The following is a 25,824-nucleotide window of genomic DNA, read 5'->3' on the forward strand; positions in this document are numbered from 1 at the left end:
CTTTTTGAAGGGAAATACTGTGAAAAAAGTGTTTACAGTTTTGAACTATATTTTATGAACTATAATCAAAATATCAGAAATATTATTTCTGATATCAGAAATATAATTTCTGATATCAAAATATCAGAAATTATCTCCATATTAAAATGAAAAATTTAATGCAACTTCAGTTACTTATGGGTACTTTCAGATCTTTTCATTAATCTCTTTAAACTTTTATAGGGATTATAACCATGTACAAAAGCAAAACATGCAAGACAAAGGCTTGCTTAGAAAATCCAAATGGTTCATAAATTCACATATTAACAGACAAGTTATAAATTCACATATAAACAGACAAGTGTATTTCCAGAAACTTACTGGGATTCCAAACCTTGTTTTTCAAGAAACTGCATAGCACTTTCTGAGAAATTCGAGAATCCTGCAGGGATACATATTTCTTTTATTACAGTGCAAATGAAGAATCCCCTTTGTGAAATAAAACACTGGGTAACAAGTAATCTTTTAAACAATTTTTCATATGTCTAGCAGAGCTCTTTCACGTGCTAATTAGTTGGCCACAATACAGTAAAGCTTGATTAACAACATTTGTAATACTTGGACACTTTGGGAAGATGAAAAAAGACAACTTTTTAAATTCTTTTCCAATAAAAGAGCTACACTTTGTTATGAAAGTCAAAAAGAGCTAAATCTGTAACTAGAAGGCAAATACAATTAACAAAACAAACAACTTAGGCAAAAATTAGACTATTTAAGAGAATGGCAGGAAATGTACAGGATATTATTTAGAATCCTCATTCCAAAGCAAATTTTCTTAGAAGCATATAACTTACACCATTCATTTTAACACAGATTTTCTCAAAAACTCTGGAAATAATTTTTTTTCAGATCATGCAATCACTACAGCTGTTTCAAACACTAAAGAAAGGAGTTACCTGATTCCAATCCAAACTCTAGATAGTTTTCTGTCACAATGAGTATTGCCATGGCTTTCACAAAGAAGAAAAAACCAAAGGTGACACAGACTGATCTTTCACCTCCATCTTCAACTTTGAAATAGTGGGTAGTCAATGAAAACAGTACCTTACTATGTAATAAAAAGGTCAAGGAAAAATACGTTTGTAAAATAACTATAACTAAGAATTACAATCTTTTATTCTGTTCGTCTACAGGGTTGTTCTATGATGTGCATTTATTTCTTTTGAATGTAGTATGTGTTCAGCCAATTTCAGGGTAAACTACAGAACACATTAAAGCATAATAATCACATAATGCATAGCCAGGAATACTCTGGAGTAGAGTTTTGATCTAGGCTTACTTATAGTAAGAAAGAAGACACATGTAAAGATGAACTTATATTTCTCTCCTTTCAGATAGAATAATTTTGTTTGGAAAATACTTTTAAGATCAAGTACAACCATCAACCTAACACCAACAAGTTCAACACTAAGCCATTTCCTCAAGCACTTCAACCATGCACACATTTGAGATTTTTAGCTCAAAGAGAGTTAAGACAACAGCACGCTGAGTCCAATCTATGAAAGAAAAATCTATCCCATGTTCACCTTGGAAAAACAGTCAGTCTTAAAACCCCTCTATGATCTCGTATGATATATCAAATCCTTTTATCTAGCCCCACTGCCACAAAGGCAAACATTTAAGGCATCACCTGCTCTGTTATCAGGGTGTTTTTAAAATATTTTTTAAGTATTCTTTTTTTACCCATTTTTAAATCAGTTCTAAAGTGTAATAGATTAGGATAAACTTTTCATGATACACTGTCAACTCTTATTACTATGAACTGCAGCTCATTATAATTTAAATGGTATGCAATATCCAGTCCAGATTTAAATAAAGCATTTGGAGATAATTCCAGGCATTATGTGATTTGAAAAAAATACAGACAAAGAGGAAAAAAAAATATTTTAAGTGTAATCTGTACCATTTTTTTCCTCCACTGCAATAATGCAGTTGTATTTGCCTATTTCTAATACTGAAAGAATATTAATATGTAGAGCACATGAAAACATTTTTGGGGGTATATATTCAGTAAAACATTTGAACAGTCATCAATCTCTCAAGAAACTACAATTCAACAGGCAGCATACATGTAACATACACAGTGCTGAATTTCATGTATATGCAGAGAGATTCTAATATGCAAAATGTGGTCTAAGGACAGCATCTAGTAATTCTAATATCATATAATAATCACCTTCAGACCCCTCTATATTTTACAGAAGGAAGTGATACATCAAAAGGAAGATTTAAAAAAGAAGTACATAATAGATCATACAGACTGTGTTCTGGACTTTGTTTCTCTAATAAAACATGCTTAAACCAAGGCTCTTTTTACATCTAGGGACATAAATCATAAATTGAAAACACACTGACGTTATACAAAGAACTTAGTAAGTTTGTGATCAACAAACCTAACATAATCTATCATCAGATTTATGACCCCCTAGATACTTCATAACTTCAAGTATGGATTGTACCTGGAGGATTTTGAAAATTCAAGGAGGAAAAAGAAAGCGTACTAAAATTATAGTGCAGATTCAGAACTCAATAAATAGATCCATCATTATGCAAACTACACATGACTGAAACCCTCTGTTAGTTAAATAATCACCACTGCTTCTATTTTAGGGTTGGTGAAGATTGAAGCATTATGGCTTGCTTCATCACTTCCTTCCATTGCAAGACCTAATATTCAGGATCTACTGAAAGAATAATTTAGGAGTATTTAGTCCTAAGTTAATAGAATGCCTGCACCAGTTCTCCCTTTCATTCAGTTTTTTTTGACCACAAGAGGCATTATAGAATTGTATACTTTGCATATAGTATATAGTTGCAGGCATTGTAGAATTTATGATATACCCTTTTACAAAAATAATTTTATTTTTAAACTGCTGCGATTATGTAATTCTTGAATTTCACAGTTCATATGTTGAAGTGAAAAAAATCCAACTTCTGCGCCTACTAAAACACAGGAAAACTCACAGAGGCAGAGAACATTCTGAACTGGACGGGACCCATAGGATCATCCAACTCCTGGGCCTGCACAGCACCATCCCCAAGAATCACGCCCTGTGCCCAACACCGTCAAAATGCTTCTTGAACTCTTGTCAGGCTTGGTGCTGTAAGCACTTCCCCAGGGAGCCTGTTCCAGGGATCAATCACCCTCCATGTGAAAACTTTTTCCCAATACTCAATCTAAACTTCCCCTGACTTAACTTCAGGCCATTTACGTGAGTCCTGTCACTGAGCACCACAGAGAAGAGATCAGTGTCTGCCCCTCCTATTCCCTCACAAGGAAGCTGTAGACTGCAACGAGATCTCCCCCCTCAGTCTCCTCTTCTCCAGGCAGAACAGGCCAAATGACCTCAGCCACTCCTAATACAGCTTCCCCTTCTTCATCATCCTTGTGGCTTATTTAGACACTCTCTAATAGCTGAATGTCTCTCTTAGTGCAGGACAATACCCTCCCTTGCCTGGCTGGCCATGCTGGGCCAGTCTGCACTCCTGGTTGCCAGGGCACTGCTGACTCACACTCAACTTTCTGTCAACCAGCAGTACAAGGTCCTTTTCCATGGCACTACTTTATAGACTGCTGTTCCCTGGTCTGCCCATACAACCAGAGTTGCCCCATCCCAGGTGCACAATCCAGCACTTTCCCTAGTTGAACTTAGAATGGTTGGATATTGCCCATATCTCTTTGGGTTTGAATTTGTCGAGGTTGCTCTGCAGGGCCACCCTGCCTTCAAGGGAGTAAACAGCTCCTCACAGTTTTCTATCATCTGCAAGCCTGCTTTGTATCCTCAGTACAACTTCTCACCTCTTAACACACTGGAATGAAACAGAAGAAACACTTGTCAACAAAAAACAAAATTGCCATATATTTAACTTTGACATATCATGTTGACTGCTTTCTGTCAAAAAAATGTAGGCAACCAAATTCTTCTGAATCTTCCATTATCACAGAATCATTTCTGGTCTTGACTATTGAGTTAGTGAGCATTTGAGTAAGTTTTAAGTATTTTCTGCATCCCAAAAGCCTGATGTCACAACACAGGAATGAATCTCTTCTGAAATCTTATCTAACTAGGTTCCAGTGACCACAGGAATTGTTACCAACACCTTCTGCATAGTACCTCTTTCACCCAAAAAGCTGTAATGCCTTGAGTAAGTTATGTTATCGTATTTACAGAGATGTTAAGGCTAATATAAGGTTTAGACTGTGCTTTCTGGTACTGCATCCTTCTACACTGCCACTAAATCCTCATACAGGTACTAAGCACAGACTAACAGCTATTCGCACATTCACACTACTGAAATAAAAATCTTACAGTGACAGGCAACTTAAACATTTTTGAATATTTGGTCATCTGAACTGGTGATCAAATGAAAGCAATGATAGAACAGGGTACAAAGCCATGATAAGTATTACTGCAGTGGATTTTCCCACAATATATAATTCACAACCCTGTTTCACCTAGAATTGCAATTACTATAGTGTTGTTTAAATTGATTATTCCTGACATACAAGAGATGAAGGAAACAAGGCATTGTTACCAATAAATCTAAGAGTACATTGTGGCTTTTGTATTAGAAGCTTTTTTTTCCATTAGGTCTATTAAACTTCCCCTCATCCTTAAAAATTGGAGTGAAAGGTGTTGGCTGTCACTTATGATTTTTGAAACAGCAGCCACCTCTTTCTCCTTCCTTCTGCAAAGACTAAACTAAAATTCTCAACCTCACGCCAAAAAAATAAAACAAAGGATGTGCAGTAACAATGATATATTACCTATAGCACAGCTATAATACAATTAAAAGGTGCCCAAGAGCCAGACATTGATTTTCCTCTCAAAGTAGACTAGAAAAACCACCTTTTGGACTGTGGATCTGTTCACTGACATGTCTAAGGGGAGATACCTGATCTTGGCATGCTACTGACATTCTTTTTTCCAAATGTGAGTTGACTTTCTCTTCTAGCGAGTTTTTATACATTACAAGGAAAAAATTCTGGAGAAATTCTATGATTTACGCTTCATTCTACTAAGAAAAGAACCCCTGTCCATACTATAAAGGCAGCATACATTTTAGTAATTATCAAGGACAGGCAAGCATGAAGCATATTGAGAACTCAGCCAAATGTAACCAAACATTAGAGTTCAAGGTTTTATATAACACCACCAGCTACTGCTGATATTACACACGAACTGAACAAACCACAACACATTAAGTATCTTTAAAGCTAGCATTTATATAGATAAAACAATTTTGAATATTCAAGAGGTTTATCAATTGTAACTTAGCATTTTATCTGTTCTCAGCAGCTGAAGGAGCAGAGGAGCTACAGCAATTCACTTTCCAGTTCACCTTTCTTAAATCTGCTCTCTTAAAAGCCCTTATTCCATTCCACTGCTTTATCTCTGATCATATCTTTGAACTGCAACTTTCCTCCCTAAAGCATGTGTCTGGATTCATATGTGGTACACAGTTACTTACCATACAAGCGTCTATGTCTGATACTGCCTTCTCCAGTAAAAAAAATTAAAAAATTAACTGCCTGCTCCATAACAAAACAAACATTTTATGGTTTGATAATGCCTGTTTCCTAAATACTCAACTTCTGTTTGCCTCAGTTTCAGAGGTGAGTTTAGCTTTTCACAGAGCTCAGTTTCTACAACTGTTTACATACCTTATTTTCTATAATACTACCTTTAATGTATTTTAAAATTATGAATTCACACATGCATTTTTGCAGTAAACTAGTCTACACATTACTGTGCTATTCTGATCCAGAAGTATCAGATTAAACATATTTTTAAAAAAGCACACTAAATTTCCAAACTTCTTCAAAAGCTGTACTTTCTGTACACATAACTATTTCTGATTGCCAAACTGAACAAAATCAAGTTAGTTTAGAACTACTACATACTACAGATGAGCACTGACTATATTTGCATACATGTATTTTTCTCCTAAATGGTCTGGTATTAATATTGGCAAGCTAGTGATACCAGATTTTGCAAAGAGCTTGGACAGCATATACATTATTCAACAATGGCATTAGCTTACAGGACCCTTTTTCCAAATAGCAAATATTTTTGTGTCCCACCCATCAGTGGCATGGAGATTTATACGAATTGCAGAATGATGTAAACTATTTGGAACAGGTAGAGGGGGATTCAACAAAACAGAAAAGGATACACTGCAAAACCCAAGACAAGCAGACACCACACTATGCTGATATTCATTTCTTGTGAGGGCTTCATAATGCTATAATAGGCTTCTGTCACCACATACACAACTGTAGCGGCAACAGTGAAATCCACCAACCACTGATATTCCGGAAAGTAATGCAATGCTGAAAAATATAAGTTTGTGAATGTTAAAGCTATATTTTAATGCAGTTACTGATGTATATAGAATGGAGCAGCAATTAAAAGAGGTTTTCAATTGTGTATTAAGTGTATTACAGTGAATTTTAGGAAGACCAAAATCAACCAAGTGAAATGCAACAACGAAAAAGCTACTCAACAATGTGAACTTCATTCTTTACTTCTGTCATCCAACTACTCAAATTTAATTTGAGTAACTACTCAAATTTATAAGGCTATGAGGTTTTACTACTTTATCACCTCAACTTTTATACATTAACATCCTAAATCCAAAAAGCATACTTAATTTAGATTTCACAACAAAGAAAATAAACAGTTTTCTAGTTGAGTCTGGCTCCAATTACAGATAAGAAGGCTTGTTTTGACCCTTTGTTAAAGATTGAAATCTCACTGACTATCTTTTATTATATTATAAATAAATAGTTCTTTTTATTTTACAAACCCCACCACCTAAGATAACCTGATGGTTTGCTCATCGAGATTTTGTTAATACATCCCATAAAGCAATAATCGTTGTGTAAACTTCACTGTAAAAATTCCAGGGATCATACTGTGCTGCATACAGGCTAGATGTTATGGAGAGAGTTCCCATAGGTGTTGGAAACTCTGAAGAACCATTTGTGACAACACAAATTGTCTTCCCCAAACACCTCCCCTAGATGTACACAATTTCAAAGAGTGAAAACATTACTGAATGTTTGACTTGACTACAAGCTATATGTTGCCAAAGATATGAAACTGGGTAAACTCAAGTATTTCCAAGTCCTACACTTATTTTGAAATCACAATCTGGTTAGATTTACAAATAAATTGCATATATTATTTTTGAAATGCAGTCAAACCCTCTCTTGTATCACTCAGGTTGACAATTACATCATATAATTTCAGGAAAGTTACACTAATTGAAACTTGTGAATATTTTGTTTATTTACTTCAAAAACTTGTGTTACACAAATGCTGTCTCCTACAATTTAAGCTGTGAAGTCTCCTGCATAGGAATATATATCCTTTCTTTCTATATTTATCCAGAGTACACATAAATATAAAAATGTAGGTAGAAAGAAAATACATATCGAATACATACTCATATATGACCTTTCTGTACAGAATGACTGATTATGATTTTATAATCAAAAATTACCATCTAAAAAATAATAGTCATACTTTCTGCTTCCTTTCAAAACCTTCCAAAGCACTTAGTGCTGCATATTTCTGTACTGTCACTTGCTGTTTTTAAGCATTTTACCTGAATGCTTGAGATGTATGGCTGAAAGAACTTAGGTTCCAATACTACAGCACATACCCTATGTTAGATGAGCAGAAATATGACTTGACATCTGCCAATTGTTATTTTCTTGTACAAAGCTAAAAACTCTATTTTGAATAGATAATTATGTGATTCTTTCAGTGCTGCCTCATATTGCTATAACTGATAAAGTTGTACTTTATTCTGGAATTCACCTACTCATCCTTTTCCACAACACTGCTATTAAATGTCACTCATAGAACAATAAAGGAGACTTAGCCCTACTATCTGCTTTCTCATTTATGACCAATTTTGCATTCTATTCATTCACATTCTACAAAAAAGACATTTCAGCACTAATTACAAATAAACACTTGATAGAAAGAATCAGGATATATTGGAAATAATATATTATTGCTGCATACTCTTACCAATAGTGTCCCTTTCTGTTACAGATTTTGTTTCCAGATGAAGATCAATATCTTTTGGAATGGTTAAGGGTTTGTTTTCAATATGACCATTATATTTTCTGTAAAATAAATAAATAAATAGATAGTACAAGCATGGGTATGACAAGATAATTTTTTTCAATACAGAATGACATTTCAAATTTTAGAAAAATTCAGAATGCTTTTATTTTTCCCCAAATGCATGTATTTTTATGTCTCTAACTAAAAGTAGCACTTCAAGCTCAAATCTTGGAAAACAACCAGGAATGTCAATGGATCCCACCTATAACTTGACAGACTCTGACATACTTCTGTGGTATGGATTTAAATGGCTTCCAGATGCTTCAACGTGAGCATGTATTGGATCAAAATCTAGGGAACAGTATCTATTTCAGCCCACTGATTTCATTTATTCAGAGCTACAGGGTGTTACCAAGGTCAAAAAAAAAGAAAAAAAAAATCTTGCATTAGTCCTTCTTGTCACAACAAGCAGGTACATCACATGAGCTGAACTAACCTAGATCCTTGAAAAGTCCAACCTACTAGATATGAAGCAAAGGCAATTTAAGGAATCTTTCTAATCTTAAAGATTTGTATTTAGACCAAAAGGTGCTTTTCATCTGGAGTTCTCAAACTATACCAATATAATGTTTCACTTCCCTGAAATTAAGTCATACTAGAAGACCTCAAATTAAAAATCCCAGCACACTCTTAAAAGAAGATTAACAAAGTTAAAGAATTTGGTCTGGCAGACCAGCATTACTAACAAATGTAAAATTTCCTTCTCAAACTATTTAAAAAGAAAATCATTAAAGAAGATCAGAAGATGCTTTGTTACATAAAAAAATGATACCTAAAACTTAACACCTCTAAAAGGCTAGAAGAAAACAATAAACTGCCACATTTTAGAATATCAGCTCTGAAATTAGAAAAAGAGACGTGAATTTTCCATAGGAAAACAAATTATTGCGATATTAAGCATTAAAAAGAAATCAAATCAATCATGAACTTAGTTTTCAGGAATGCTTTCATCTCAGCTCATATGTGAGAGGAAAATACAAGCAGAAAACATCAATAAAAATTTTCAGGTAATATTAATGCTTAGTATAACCTGAAGCACAAGAATTTTAATGGAGAAACTAATAAATAGGAATCTAAAGTATCACTCAAAAAATTCAGTTGTGTGAATCTACAGAAGTCCCAAACACTGCCCAAGGACTAGACTATCTGCAAGCTCCTGTGTACTTCCATGCCTGCAGTTGTACTCCTGATTATTTTCCTACTGCCTGTATCCAGGAGTACTATCATATTGAGTGAGATGAGCATTTTTACCACTGAAGACATTTCAGATCAACAAAACTTGGTGTTCCTACACTTTAATTATTCCAGGGCCCCTCAATCCAAGAGGCACAGACAGAATATACCTAGGCCCATTGAATGCTTTAGTTCAAAGTAATTCACAGTAGCTATGGACCTTTTCATCAGCCTAACAATTTCGTACAATACAAACTACTCAGAAGCAGAAAACCTGCCTAATATTCTTGTGCTCCTAAAGCCTACAGTGAAGGGTAATATGCAGCGAATAAAATTAACTAAAATTTCACACTACAGCTGTTTCTAAAGCAAATGTTCAAGCAAGCTCCTTGGATCTCCTTTAAGAATTTCTCTTTAAATTAGATCAGACTGAGGGTGTATTTAAGGAGCAGGTATTACACTTTGCAAGACTATGGTCTTGACAAAGCAGATTCTTTATCTTGCAAAGTATTCTTTACTATGGGGAGTATCAAACAAATGCATCTTTATTTCTCCCACATTCTCTGTTTCACATCTCCTTGTTGGGATGACTCAGAAGATGTACATTCCATTTTGTGCAACCTAAATCAGTAAATCCAAACCAACTTGACAGGAACAATTCCCACTTAACTATGGATCTTCATGAACCAGAGTCACTTCTTTCACAGACAGAGAGGTACACCCATTCATTAAAAAATAATTTATTATTCATTCAGCTGTTAAACAAGCAAAGCAAAGAAAACATCATTTAAGCCTCCATATTACTGCTTACGTTTCTTTGAAGTTTTATATTCCCCTTTGAATAAAATTCACCCTGGTACAACCACCTACTACTACTATTGCAAAAGACTGGCAAGGTTGAGGAAAGGTAATAAGAACAAAGGCATAATAATTATGTGGCAGTGCAATTGTGTTTTTCAGTTTAAGACTCCTACGGGTGGATTTAACTTATAATTACATAAAGTTATTTCACATATGAATAAATGCCACTGGTTACATAGACAATTATAAATTATGCTCTTATTCACAATTATTTTTGCTTCATTTTTGTCACAGAAAACTGCTAAGATAAAAAGAGATTCTTAATTTTAAGGAATGTTGCAAAAAAAAAGACAAAATTACTACTTTACAAAGAACAACTTAACCCAGAGAATGGCAGTGAATGATGCTGCATCCAGGTGGCAGCTGGTCACTAATAGCATTCCATAAGGCTCAGTACTGGGCCCCATCCTGCTCAAGATCTTTACAGATCATCTGGACAAGGGGATGGAGGGCACCCTAAGTAAATTTCCAAATACTAAGGTAGACAGGAATGTTGATCTCCTGAATGGCACAAGGCAGGCATCTGGACAGGCTGGATCGATGGGCTGACATCAAAGTACTGGGTCCTACACCTGGGTCACAACAACCTTATGCAGTGCTACAGGATGGGGCAGCGTCACTGAGAACTGCCCAGCAGAAGAGGATCTGGGGCTGCTGGTTAACAGCAACTGAACACAAGCCAGCATGGGCCTAGAAGGCCAAGAAGACCAGGGCAGTGACTGCATTCTGTAGTCAGCACTGCTGAGGTCACACCTAGAATCCTGCATTGAGTTTTGGGCCCTTCACAACCAGAAAGACATTGAGATGCTCAGGCAAGTCCAGGGACATGGAACTGGGGAAGGGTCTGGAGTACAAGTTAGATGAGGAGAAGCTGAAGGAGATGGGGGCTCTCAGCCTGGAGAAAAGGAGGCTCACACAGAACCTTCTTGCTCTCTACAACTGCCTGAGGGAAGGCAATAGCTACGCAGAGGATGGTCTTTTCTCAACGTTAACTAGTAACAGGGTAAGAGGACCTAGCTTCAAGCTGTGCCAGGGGAGGTTCAGGATGGACCTCAAGAGGAATTTTGTTGTGGAACTGGAATGGGCTGCTTAGGCAGTATTTGGTGGAGTCATCATTCCTAGAGGTTTACAACAAATGACTGGCCCTCAGGGCTGCAACTGACATGTGATCAAAGATTGATCTCAGAGGTCTTTTCCAAATGAAGTAAATACAATTGCTAACCATGCTGCTTAAGAGCTAGGAAACAGGAAGAAAATTAAATTACAATTAACAGATTATATAAGCAGTGCAGAGATTCATTAAAATCTTAAGATTTATAAGAGGGTTCATACTGGGATAGAAGAAACAGAGCTAGAAAAAACCTCCTGTGTTGCCGAAAAGAAAACCACAATGGACTGATTGGTTCTAAACAAAGCCAATTTAGACATATTTCATCAACATGGACAGCTCCACCATCTCAAGATGTCTCAGTTCTTGATGCAGCTGTACTTCTGGTACGGCTGTTCAGAAATTCACGTCTGAATACCAGAAATCTATTTTCAGCTTAAGCTGACAGACAGCTATCCATCTCCTCAGTTGTCTTTTGATAGATTCAGGAAGCCTAGCTCTTTTAGCCCCCTTGAGTAAGACAGACTTTGTTTCCTGGATGATCCCAGCAGCTTTCTTCACCTGTTCACATACAAAATTAATTTTTCTTGAACACAAGTGATCAGAACTGTACACAGTAATCCAGATAAAGTTCTATGTTGGTGTCTTGTCCAAGAGGATTATTATTTCCCTCTCTCTTCACTAGAAACATTTAATGTAATATATCCTAGGAGCCCATTTACCTTTTTCACAGGTGTGTTATAAGTGGTGGCTTACAGTAATCCTATGTTTAACTAATATACTCAAATCTTTCTTCTCTCACTTCAAGATGAAAAGCTACAATCCTAAGATTTGTTTCCACAGTTTTTATCTAAATGCATACATTCACTAAAAAACTTTGCCATCAAATTAGCATTTCACAGACTGTTTTGTGGATGGAAATTAACCAGTTCTACACAATTTGGGAATGTCCAACTCTGTTAAACTGAAAAAACATGTTTTGATAAAAAATTGTGACAATTAATGAAACCAGGGCAGTCATATGCAGTTTTTAACTCACACTAAGGCAAAAGTAGGCTGGTAAAGTTACTAGATGAACCAAGTCATGCTGAACAAAACCCAAAAGGTGGGGGAAGACAAGCTTAGAAAGAGTATTTACCTATCTTTTTTACTTCTCCCTCTTTGCTTCCCTGCAAGAATTCGCAGTTCTTCTTCAGTGGGATGTTGATACCACCGTAAGCTAAAGAAAAAGAAAATCTTAAGTAAAACAATACCATTATTAGCAATTTAGAGCATGGCTTTCAAAATACTGTATAACAGAGATTTATACACTTACTAAGACACTTGTAATTTGTCACTCCTAAGCAAGACACCTTTGTGTGCCAGTACTAACCCCGCCTGAACTGAACAACAGCTAGAGTTCAGTTCTTTACAGCAAATGAGGCATTTATACATAATTAGAAAGTTCTGCCACTTTGTCATTCACGTGAAAGCCCTTCAGTTCTCTTAACAGCAACTTTTAAAGATATCATAAAATACAGCAAACACAGTCATACAAGTGGGAAAGTTCACTAGAATAATTATAGCACTACAATTACTCATTAGAACCATATTCTAAACAACTTAATTACGTATATTTTATCCTCACCAAACCCAGTAATTTCCCAGAATCTGAAATATCTATCATCTAATAATCATTACCAATGTTTTCTCTTAAGCAGAGCAAATCGTAACATCAACATCCCTTTCCTTAAACACCTTCTCAGTGATATCTTCAACTTCTACTAGAAAAAGTGCTTTTAAAAAAAATCACTGATTTACACATAGTTGACCTACAAGTGTTTTCACTTTCACAGATCAATGCACCATTCATTGTTCATTCATTTAAAAGACAAGAAATAGCATGGAAATTTTGAAGCGGACAGACAGAGATGGTTAAGTGTCTAAGATGGTATATTTTACCTAAATTTCTAAGTATGGCAAAAACCTTAGTAGCTGAAACAAGCCTTTTGCACATTCTGTCCAGATGTGGTTAGTCACTATGATCTCCACATGTCACTATGATCTCCACTCTGAAATACTGCAGTAAAGGAGACCAAGTATTAACAAGGACAGACATGAGAAACGTGTGTGGAAGTAGAAGGCCACTAATTGTCACCTATGGTGACACGGGTCAACACATGATAAAGAATCCACAACCACCAGCTCACATAAAGAAAACTTCACTAAGCAGGATCATTCAGATCCATATCGGTGAATTAGAGATGATGTCAGATCCAATTTCAAAACATTAGCAAAAGCAAATTTGGAAGGCATCAAAACTCAAACAATCTCAAGCCATTTAATAATACTTGATTCCTGGCTCTGTTTTAGAAAGGCTTCCTTCATCTTGGGAACTTTTCAAGAGAAAAGAATGCTAGTACCAGCCAACAGAACATAAAACCACTGCACACTGCAAATTTCCATTGAAGGAATTCACTGCCAGTTCCAAAACTGAAAACAACAAATAGCTCAAATTTTGCATGAACACAGTTTTGGATGGGGAAAAAATGAACTGAATTTTATGTAAGTAAGAGTGAAAGCTACCTCATTAATTTAATTTTAATATGTGTGTACAGTTGTGGGATCTGTGATTTGCAAACTTTACTGCAAAAGAGACTTTAGGACTGACACACAAATAAACCAGAGAAACAAGCTTTTCATTCAAGAAGTCAAAATACTCTGGAGATGTTAACTTCTGTCCTTCACATGACCCAAAGCAACTGTGAAAAAGCAGAGATATATTCTCCTGTTTTGTCATTTACCACATCACTCTGATCTGTACTTGGGACGTTAATGACGAAAGCCACTTATGTGGTAAAGACACTTTTCAAAATCTTTCCTGCACAGAGAAATGGTACCTAATGCAGCAGGACAGACAAAATTTTTGTTCTGTGTAGCATGCTAACACAAATCAAACCACATTAATTTGCTCCTAATTATACTACAAAATGACACTGAAGTGATATCTAATTACAACTAATAGGATAAAAAGTTCGGTATTTTTCATTTGATAAACCCTACACATCTTGCATTTAAAATCTCAAAACCAAAAGACTTGAACAAACATTTTCATAAAGACAGAGATAATAAAAAGTAGTTTATATTTGTTTTAGCTTACATATGCTTAAAACTGAAATCCCACAACTGATTACTTGTGGCTTTGACATATCCAAGTCAGTCTGAATAGCAACAGACACACAGACGTGCCCTAGTTAATTTGAATAAAGGTCATTAATGAATCTACAACAAAACATTCATTTTCTCCTGTATCCTGACATGGCCTGAAAACATAGTAGCTGAAATAGCTGAGCAACTTAAAAGCAATGTTTTGGTAGAGAATGTTTTATTTGTTAAAAATGATGCAAGGCCTATCCAGATATTTAGGCTGTCAAATATTTCAATAAATCTATATAATTGCATTCAAGCTCTGAAAACAGGACTGATTGAAAAAGCTTGTATTTCTTAACAAATTTATGTAAACTGCTCCTCAAGAGTCAATGATAGCTATTCATTCCATTAACAAGTAACTACCTTAAGTCTGTCAATTCTAACAATTCTTTTAGATTTTGAGAAGTCTTTGTTTCCTTTTAACAAACTTTCCATAAACACAAACAGCTGTCTTTAAACAAACTAGTCACTTAAGTTTCTGTCTTGTCTGATAACGTTTATCCTCCCTCCCATTTAGCAAGGACTATCTACAGACATTTCAGATCCATCTTGCCTGCCAATCCTTTGGAAGCAGGATATTCAAACAAAGTCACTTAAAAACCACTGCTGGATACCAAAGATTAATTGAAGTTTACTAACAAAGGTAAGGAGGAGCAGGTGGTAATTTTTCCTTAGCAACTGGACTGCTTTAGGAGTGTGCCTGTACCTGCACACTTATGTGTATAAAACCCTCTATAAAACCCATCCCAGCCACACAGGTCTGTCAAATATTGCTGGCAAAAAGACAGCAGTATGGAGCAATGGGTTAAAGATAAAAGACAGTTTATCAAATTAACTAAGAAAATAACTGCTTTTCTTTCTACCATTAAAATTCAGATTTTTGTTGCAATGAGTCTTCTGACTTATTTTTATTTCTAGGATACAGGATTATTTCTGACTCTTTATACAATTCCTGTATTCAGGGAATTATTCACAGTGCCTAAAATGACAATGCACTAAAATAGCTACCAGATACATTAAAGAAAACTGAAAAGGAACAACAGGCTATTAACATGGAAGTCAACAATAAAATTCCCACTGACTTCAGTAAGAGTAGAATTACCCAAGCACTGAAGTGCAGAAATGTGCTTGAAGTAAAGTGCTGAAGTCCTGCTTGAAGTATTTATCAATCTGCAGATGCACAAAGATAAAGGGAGAAATGGATTTGAAAAATATTTAAACAGCAAACTTCTCCCTATTGCTGGCACGTGCCATGCCTTAAAACAATGATACAGTAAGTGAAAAGGTCACAAAAATTATGCCCATGTGACATAATATGGACAAATTATTTTGCAAGAGCAAATATCTTATTTAAATTTTCAAATAAAAGTTTACATCAATCTTAGATATAAAAGGTACAATATGCAATTTGGGTAATTGCTGATAAAATGACTCTCACAGTGACACACTTTAAAAATAAATGGTAGGCAGTTTCATATTGATTAGTGTCATGTTCTTTTTAGAGCACAAGAAAGGTGATCAACACCCTGTCAATATGGTTAACAGTGAAACTTCACACAACAATTAAGAGTATGATTCCTGTTTGTGTTATCCACCTGACAATTACTGTTTTCTGTTATATCTAACATACATCTAAACAACATTTACAGTCACTTTTCATTAGCAACTTGATGGGTGATGAAATCTGGAATACTAAAAAGGAGCAAGTTGATAATTATGAGATATAGAGAAAAAAGTCAATGTAAAGACTTGTTAATACTCCTATGGAGTACATTATTATTCAAGGATACTCCTTCAGAAAGTAGGCAATAAAGATTTGATATTCTCGAAATTTTAACAGTTACAAAAGACAGTACACTATCTGCTAATCATACAAAGTGTTCTTCTTACCAAATGGAAAAACACATTATCTATGATTTCTTTTAATATTTAACAAAGTGATTTTCATTGCTGCTGCTTTTCATTGTTATTATGGATACAGCCAGAATGCAGGGAATGCCCCCCTTGCAACTCATTATGTCTGTTTGATCTATTTTTACAAGGAAGTAGTGTACTGAAACTTATATTAATCTTGTCCTTTGATGTATTAAAAAGGAATAGAATTTTTAATAAATACCTAAGCACTCGTCATATGAGAAGCTAATAAGGAGGCAGACTATCAACAACACCAAGACAGCACAGAGGAAAAGAAAATCCTTTTATTCTTCAGTATATTGTATTGAATTTAGCTATTTAATATTAAAGGATGCACCTTGTACCTTTAATATAAGAGCTGAACAACAATTAACTTTATGACTGATACAATTAATAGCAACAAACAAGTATGTTCTTTTACAGCAACACTGTCATTTTGCCTTGAGTCCACAAATCAGGTGTAACAATGCTATAGTAATAAATTTAATAAAAGTCAATTACTTAAAAAAAAAAAAAACATAATCAGTATGCTTTACTTTTACTACCCAGATGCATAATTGCATTAACATATTCACACTTCTCTTACCTGCCACTACAGAGAAGCCAACGAGCAAGAGAATAATGAGGTATGATCTTCTGTATGACACTAGCCATTACCATGGTAACCACCAACTGTACACCTATCACACCCTGTAGAGAAGTAAGTTAATAACAAGTCAGTATGTGCTCTAGAAAAGTGGTGAAGTATCTTTAAAAAAAAATAGTAACAGACTGTATAACAGGCATGATACACTGGGGAGGAATGGGGGGAGTGAGGGGGCAGAATACTAAAGCTGTTAAAAAAGAAAATTCTCTTACAATCACTTACAAACTTCATCAAAGGGAAAAGGCATTCTCAGGTCACCACAGCTAATCTCCCTGAAGAGGTCTAAGACCCTCCCCCCCATAATGCTGGCCTCATTTATGTATGTTCAGACAATTTCTCTTTGTTTACCTACATGTGTGGGTTTCTATCTTCTCTGATTAGTCGTTTTCAAGGACTCCTTTCCATATCATCCTCATCCTTTACCAGCTCAGTCCACCACCTTTTCCTCTTGATTTGAGAGTCATCACCTCTTTCCTCTCTAAATCCTAGTCTAAATACCAGTTTGGCCAGACTACTGGCAAAGAGGCTCTTGTCCCACTTGGTCGGGTGGATACTGTTCTGCCTTAGCAGTCCTTGCGCCTCAAGAGGGAGTCTCATGGTCACATAAGCCAAATCCTTTCTATCACCACCTGCTAGGCAATGAGCTGATAACCTACAACTCCATATCAACCCTCCCTCTCCCCCTCTCTACCAGCAGCAAAATCTTTCATCCTAAATAATGCACTAAGGAAAGCACATGCACTCTTTTCTTCCTTTAATGCCTTTTCCCTTAGTAAAACACAAATTGTGCAGATACTGCTTTTATTTAAAAACACAGGCACATGAAATGCTTTTGGATATACATTATTATCCGTAATTCAACATGATTGAGGGAGATAGAGACAGCACAAATTATCCATTAAGTATTTATAAACACTTACAATATGTTACTGCATGTCTCATAAAAAAAGTGCCATGTGTCATAAAAAGGAGGTCCTACTTTTTTATACTTTGAAGTAACACCTTTGGAGGGCATCAGATACCAGCAAGTTTTTTTGGTCTCTTCACCTCCTCCCTCCTTGGATTTTCTACTGCTTCTACACTTTGATGCCATCAACTCCTTGAGGTATCTCAAAAAGTAAAATCTCACTTTTGTTTATGTTCTATTTCACTGATATCAGGATCAAGATCTGTATGCATTTGAACACTCAAGCTTTATTAAGGATTATGCATAGTTCTGCACAGAGATTATTCAAACCAATTCCACCAGCTCCCTAGCTAAGGAAAGTGCACTCCTAAAGAAAAAGTGTTAGCAGCTGCATTCATAATATATATGCTATACTTACATTACTAAATTGCTAAGTATATACTCTTCGGGTACAAAATAATTTTAAAATCAAATTTTTCTTGACCATCTCACACTAAGCCCTATAACCACTTCCACACAAAATAAGCAAGAAATCACTATCTAGCCTCTCTACTAAGAATTCTCAAAATTCACTCTCTCAGGGTGAACTTATATTAATAGTCCTTTAGAATAATGTATTTATTAGAAGCACAGCCTAATCAGATGCCAGTATGTCTCTTCATTTACTCCTAGAGCCTCTTATCTCTAAGGAAAAGAAATTGCCTTAAGACAAGAGAAGGAAAAAAGACATAATTTGAGGCAGTTATTTTTATATAGGGCAGCAGGTCCACTAGCTGAGCTAAAATACTTACAATTCAAGAGACTACTAAAAAGTTTACCAATAGAAACTAATTTTCTTACTCAAATAAAGCCTGCATGTTGTAGCAGAACCCATCAGGAACAATTTCTCTTAGCCATTGAATATCTTTCTGTACCCTATACACCCATTTCCAGCAGATATTTATAGTACTCATTCTCATAAAGTTACTGATGTATTTGATAAAAACAGAAATAACTACAAACCTTTCAGTGTACAAATAAAAATTACATAGCAAGTTTTAAGCCACTCAAAAGAAAAACCAAAAAATGACCAAACTTAAAACCAATGATATCTGTAAACTTAATTTCTACTTTGTGGAGGAAATATCCTAATACCCTTCTAGTATTTTTCTACACTTTAAGCAATTTAAAAATGTGTGTGTATATATATATATATATATCTATATATACACATACATGCCATATGTAGGCATTTTTCTCAATTCCTGAAGGTTAGTATTTAATCATAAGTCATATACTAATACAGAAAAGTGTCACAAGAAATTTTTTTAAAAATCCACTGCATTAGTCCTCCTACAATCTATCAGGAACACTAGTCACAGGAACACATTAGATGATACAGTGAGTCAAAATAACATGCTGTGTGCACAGCACAACTTTTTGCCAACTCTACCTTTTTGCCTGGATGTATTTACACTCTACTTCTAGGTTAACTAATACACTCCTACAACTACTGTTGTAGACAAATCTACAACACCCCAAAATACCCCATATTACAACACTAGAACACATTTTCCCTCCATCCCCAAATACAGGGTTCAATTCAGGCTCTGTCTAGATCCAGTCTCCCCCAACTTCTGAGTCTTCATTTTACACTAATACCAGTTTAAATTCAAAACAACTAATTTCAGAACCATAAATGAAGATTAGGAGCTGGTTTCCAACAATATCTTACATCCTCTACTTGCACATTAGAGGTCACAGGATTCAGATCTTAGTCAGAAATCTACCACTTTAAAAATCTAGAGTATGAAAAATAGAGTGACATGTGTTTGAGGAAGAGGATGCTCAATGTCAAAGCTGACTCCACAGAGGATTTTGAGGACCTCTGGTAAACAAACCCCGGAACCTACCACTTGATCTGTGTTGAAGTAATAAGCACACGATCAGTGCCTGGGTTGACTTAAAGAGAAACACTACTCACTGTTAAGAGGTGAGGAACTGCTGCACAGATCAAATAAAGTGTGCAGTTACAGAATAGTTTGTGAAATTGAAACCATTTCATAAGGCCTTCAACACTGATTCCACATACATCCATGTCCTTGTCATAATCCAGTTTTGCAGCTTGAAACTTGAAACCAAGTTCAAGACACTAGAGAGAGGGGTCTGTATTCTGCTGATCAAAGACATTTCTGTCAATCTCTCTATTATTGGGAAGCATAGGGACCAAAGCTGACTACGTAAGTCAGTTTCTCTGCAAAACAAAGGCTGGCAAGCAATCTCCTGGTCAAAAACATGACTGAAATGGTACAACCATGCAGCAACAACACAGTCTAATAAACTGTAGTCTGGCTGTCTTTCTGCCACAGAGGAAGATCTTTGATGAGAAGTGTCTCAGAAGTCTTGAGGACTGTGTTCACTTTGTGATCCTCCAGCAACCATGGCTTTCCTACCTTTGTTTGAGTAACATAACATACTTTACATAAAAGCTTTAAATAAAACATAGCAGAGAACACATTAGGTGGTCCACAAGAATAGTTTCAGCAGTTACACTAAAGTGAAGCTTGACAGATTTCTTAAAATTGGTAGGAAAGAAATGGCAGGCTGAAAATGCAAAAGTCTAAGGCTGAATAAAGTATAACCTGGACTTTGGTTTTCACAGTCTTTTACAGTACATACCTGGAGACAGACTTGCTGATTAGCAAAGAACAAAAACTAAGACTAAGCAATTAAGATAAAGTTACAATACTCTTATCTACACATTAAGTGTACTTATAAAACACCAACAGCTACCTCACAGTAACAAAAAAAAAAAAACAAATCCAAAACTTTAAAAGTACTTCTACCTAAAGAACATTTTTTTCATTATTCATGATTTATAGAACATGAAGTAAAAAGCCAGATAAGGCTGATTGTATTATTCAAAGTCAACACTCCAGTCTCCTTATTTTACCCTTGCCCAAGGTTATTCCTCCTTACCTGTAGTAAAAGGGCATGGATTTCTGTCTTTTTTTCCTTTTGGCCCTTATCTACCCATTACAAATAATTCAAATACTCAGCTTTACACAGGACTTTGAAACTACTTGTTCTCATACAGTAACCATCTCCTCCATTACAAGATGAGGGCCTTGAGCTGAAGCCAACTGCTGTATGCACCAGGACTGCAGTAGGGATACAACTGCATGACTGAAAAACAGCTGGTAGAATGCCATTCACAACTTCACCTTCAGAAATTTAATGCCCACTGCTTACCTTCTGAAATGTCAAGTATTGTAAAAACAAGATTTTAACACAACTGTATTTGAGTATCCTACAGATGTTAATACAGGGCATAACAATATCCTTCAATGGTAGTACACAAACACACTAACATGGCTGATGATTTTTTAAGTAAGACACTGAAAAGGAATTGTAACAGTAGTGGCCACCAAGATTTTTAAGAGAATATAAGTATCTCCTGCAATTTTTAAAGTGAAATGGTATTTGCGAAGTCTGGAAGATAAATCCGCCATTTAATAGCTGACACATTATTGCTTTTGCTGTAAATGAGACTTCTCCCCATATAAATTTTTCTTCATATGCAAATTTTTCTCCTTATGTCTATGCTAAAGCTCCAGCTTGCAAAAGCAAAATAGTGTTCTCCTGAAACCTAAATGCAACTCAAAATTGTTTCCTAAATAGTAGAAAATATTATATAGGATGGCCAAAGAAAAGTGAGCTTGCTGCACAACATCTTAAAGTGAATGCTTCCTGTGAAAAGGCCTACTTTCACGGAATACCCAGTCATTATGATAATCAGCAATCTGAGGCAGTTCAAATCCTACGGTTTGTAGAAATCAGACATTCATACAGCTATTTTGGAAAAGTAATCTATGGCAAGAGAACTCTTTAAAAAAATCAGATTGTTACTTTTTTTCTATTCTCATGACCAAGGCTTCCCTGAATTAGAATTTTCACACACCTACCATTGTTTACAAAAAAGATGCTTAAAGGGGCATGAAGAATATACAAGGTGTTCAGTAGTATCACCTAACTGCTCACCCTCACAGAGTATTTCATACCCAAAGGTCACTTCTCTTTTGACCAGTGTCTTTCCACAGAGACAAAGAAGAACCATAAACTGCTGCATGGAAGCACTCAGATGTGCATGACTCCCTTTGAACCAAGGTGATCTGTTTGAAACCAAACAGCTTTAGTCAGTGAACAGCATTTTACCTGACAGTCTTGTCTCATTTACCACTGAGGCTCCTTAAGTACAAAGATTACAGAACTAGTGGTCATTAGGCAAATCATGTTATTGCTACAGAAATCTCAGGGACAGAACAAGGGCAATCATAAAAATGCAATTTTATCATTATTACTGAAGAGGCAATACAGAATACCTGTTGCAGTGAACACCAATATATACAGAATATATTCTTAAATTACAAGTAAAACTAGTTCAGAGAAATTATGTACTACACAGGGAAAAGAAGGTTACACGCCATTATCACTTTTCCAAGATTTTCAAAATTTAGTTTGCCCAGTATTTCCACAAATTAGACTAGTAGGAACTACAGAAGTTCCCACTCTCTAGAAGATTTGCTTTTTAAAGAACAGGCTCTGTCATTACAGGAATCATTCCAAGTATAAAAAGTGAGAAGACTTTACCGCCTCTGCTGAACAGTCTAAACCACCACGGTCTTACAAAGTATTAAGACATTTGTGCAGAGCTTAAAGTCATGGCCTAACTGGCATTGCAACTGCACAGAGGAGTCCTGATAGTCCCAGCCTGGAAGTTGTTGATGTTTATATTCTGATTTCTAAGCCTCTTGGTACAAAAGAAACTGATCAATGTTTCATTCTCCTGTTGCTTTGGAACTGGAAAATACAGCTTCCAAACAGCACAGAAGCGGACTATCTTTTGCCTTTGCTTATGTCATGGAGTCACACACAAAGATTATTTGCCCACAGTACAGCACACAGTAAAGAAAGCTGGACCTGATCTTTCAACCCCATTAGGCAACACAAGCAGGCACTCAAAGCACTCAACTGATTTAAATAAGGACCTACACTGAAAGGAAAAACTTTTTTACTTGCAATTTTCCAAATGTAGCTTCTTGTACTACACCACAGCACTCACGGACTCCTACAAATGAGAAAAGCATCTCAAGGCCTTTTGTATAAGTATTCTAACTATTCTAACCCCTGCAAAAAAGAAAAAGAAAAAGAAAAAGAAAAAGAAAAAGAAAAAGAAAAAGAAAAAGAAAAAGAAAAAGAATCTTCATGAGAAAAAAACACAATTCCTTTCATATGCAAGAATTTACACTGTAAAAACTACTTTAGTGGAACAACATGATTAAACTTCCAAGTATGAGAACAGTTAAAAGGCAGATTTCAAAAATATACTTGTAAAGAGCATTTCTTAAGACTTAGATCAATGAACAAACACTGGTGCGATAGCTAAAATGATATACTGACACATTCATATAGTCATATGAAAGAGAAATATATTAATGGCACACACAGAATACGTTTTTATAGCTGCAGAACCTGTTTCTTGTATCTCAAAATAAGTACGTTCAAGGCTAAGCAAATCAACTCCAGTGTTTTAAATGCTAAGACCTAAATACAAAATTCAGCATATCTATATAGAGATATATCTTTATATAATTTAATATTCATTAAATACTTAGCCTGCTCTATTGAAGCAACATATATTCAATAAGGTTACATAGTTAGTAGGAATTACACCAAACTTCGTTCTACTGTGTTACAGGGTCATTTATTGTGAACTACATTTAGCCCAATAACTTGTAGCTGTTCTGAAATACTTGCTGTAAAAAGCAATTTGAGTGGGACTTTTTTCATGAGATCCTCTCCAGTCCCAACTGTTCGGTGATTCTTCAACACTCACATGCTGCCACAGCACACATGGCAGCTGTGACATGACCCAGAGCACCAAGAGTGAACTTGTGGCAATGAACAACAAAGCGTCTGGCAAAGGCTTCTGGATATATCCAAGATCACATACACGCTCCGTTTACAGAGGATTTAAGGAGACCCGACAAAACAGTTATAGAATCAATTCCAGAAAAGAACTTAGGATCATCAAGACCAAATGTCAACCCAGCATTGCCACTGTAATCCCTGAACCTCTAAAACACATCACCGAGCACCAGGTCCAAACGTTTCTAAAACATTTCCATGGATCGTGACTCCACCACTTCGCTGGGCAACTTATTCCAATGCCTGACCACCCAAACAGTGAATTTTCTTTTTTCTGGTATTTAATTTGTATTTCCAATGTCTTAGCTTGAGGTCATTTCCCTGCAGGCAGGGTAGAAGAGACCAGCCCCCACCCCACTACAACCTCCTGTCAGACAATTATAGAGAGGGAGAATAATCTTATGTATTTACACAGAGACATCATAACACCGTTACAGAGCACTAATTGCAGGGGGTCACTCTAGTTCCCACTGGAAAAGCAGCAGAGTGGGGAAAAAATAGTGGGCAGTGGAACCGCGTCGGCGTTAGTTCGCGGAAGGCCGCAGACGCCGCGGTGTTCCGTCCAGGAGCGCCAATTGCAGAGCTCGATTGTGTTACCCCGCTGCCTCCCTGCTCCCGATGTGCCCAAATCCCCGAGCTGTCCCAACAGCCAGGGACCGGGGCCTGCAAAAGCTTAGCCCCGATCCCAGGGAGGCGAGCGGACCCAGCCGCCCCGCTCACCATGGTGCCCGCGTCGGCCCCGCCAGCCGCCGCTGCCGTCCAGCTCGGCCCCACTCCCGGCACATAAATCCGCCCGCTCGCCGCTCCCGACCAGCGCAACCCGAGGTCACGCCGGGATCCCGCCGCGAACAAGGCCCGCCAGAGCTCTCTGACCAGCTGCCTGCGCGGGTGGGGCCCCGGAGCGCTGAGACGGCACCGCGACGGACAGCCCCAGCCTCACCGCTCCACCCGTGCCGGCTAGCGACAAGGGAAGAAGGCAGAGACGCCTGCCACGGCGCACGTCCCGCGGGCCCCTTGGCGACAACTCTGTCAGGCGTCGCGGGGCCAGCCTGTCCCGGGCAGGGCACCGCCGCGACCCCAACCACGTGACGCGGGAGGTCGCCCCGAGCGCGGAGTTTCCTCAACTCCCGGCCCCCGCGTAAGGCACGGCACCGTCCGAGCACAGGGAGAGGAGCGGGGGGAGCGGCGAGGGGTCTGACTCGGCGGCAGCGTGAACGGAGCCCGGCGGAGGAGTGGGGGGGAAGCGGAGTGTGCGCATGCGCCGAGGTCACATCGCCCTCTCCCGTGCTGGCGCTGCGCATGCGCAGTGGTGCGGGCTGAGGGCGGAAGGATGGCTGGGGCTGCACCCGTACCCGGTCGTGGCCGCGGTTAGCGGTACCCAGGGGCGGCTCTCTGAGGAACGAGGCGGAGTCGCTTGGCCCGAGGGAGATTGGCGTTCTCCTTGCAGAATACCCAGTGCTGCGCACCACCTGGCCCTGTCCGAGAGGGATTCACATGGATAGTCCGTCCCAAAGGAGCTTTGGGAAATAGTGGCGTTGCTCAACAATTTTGTCGTAAATCGTGCGGTTTTAAATGCTTCGCTGTGTTCCCTTATGCATGGGCTGGAAACAAATAGGACCGTTCTGCTTGAGTAGATAAATAGTATTTCTGTAGAAAATACTTAACATCTGTTCATACTTTTTCAAGCTTTATCTGCCTCCTGAGGAACCCAGGAGGGCAATTCATAGAATCACAGGATGGTTTGAGTTGGAAGCAGCTGTATGGATAATCTCATTTCAAGCCCGTACCATGTCAGGGACACCTTTCATCAGAGCCAGTTGCTTAAGAGTCCTGTCCAGCCTGGCCTTCCAGGAATGGAGCATCCATCCCATTTCCC

At 37.2% G+C, this 25,824-nt stretch overlaps 1 protein-coding gene across 4 annotated transcripts in view; it reads right to left on the reverse strand.

Moving 5' to 3' along the window:
• Positions 1-24,925, reverse strand: part of TMEM161B (transmembrane protein 161B) — a 54,284-nt gene extending 29,359 nt beyond the window's left edge. The window contains exons 1-7 of one of the 4 annotated variants that reach the window (XM_059836841.1): positions 24,669-24,925; positions 17,015-17,118; positions 12,464-12,544; positions 8,085-8,182; positions 6,217-6,373; positions 936-1,087; positions 361-421 (exon numbers count right to left, since the gene is read on the reverse strand). In XM_059836841.1, the coding sequence (XP_059692824.1) occupies positions 361-421; positions 936-1,087; positions 6,217-6,373; positions 8,085-8,182; positions 12,464-12,544; positions 17,015-17,118; positions 24,669-24,671 (656 nt within the window). In that variant the 5' untranslated portion in view covers positions 24,672-24,925. The remainder of the gene's footprint in view (positions 1-360; positions 422-935; positions 1,088-6,216; positions 6,374-8,084; positions 8,183-12,463; positions 12,545-17,014; positions 17,119-24,668) is intronic. The other 3 variants (XM_059836840.1, XM_059836842.1, XM_059836839.1) reach the window with 3 other exon arrangements.
• Between the last annotated feature and the right edge of the window lie 899 nt (positions 24,926-25,824).

Source organism: Haemorhous mexicanus, chromosome Z (assembly GCF_027477595.1).
Source record: "Haemorhous mexicanus isolate bHaeMex1 chromosome Z, bHaeMex1.pri, whole genome shotgun sequence".
Lineage (NCBI taxonomy): Eukaryota > Metazoa > Chordata > Aves > Passeriformes > Fringillidae > Haemorhous > Haemorhous mexicanus.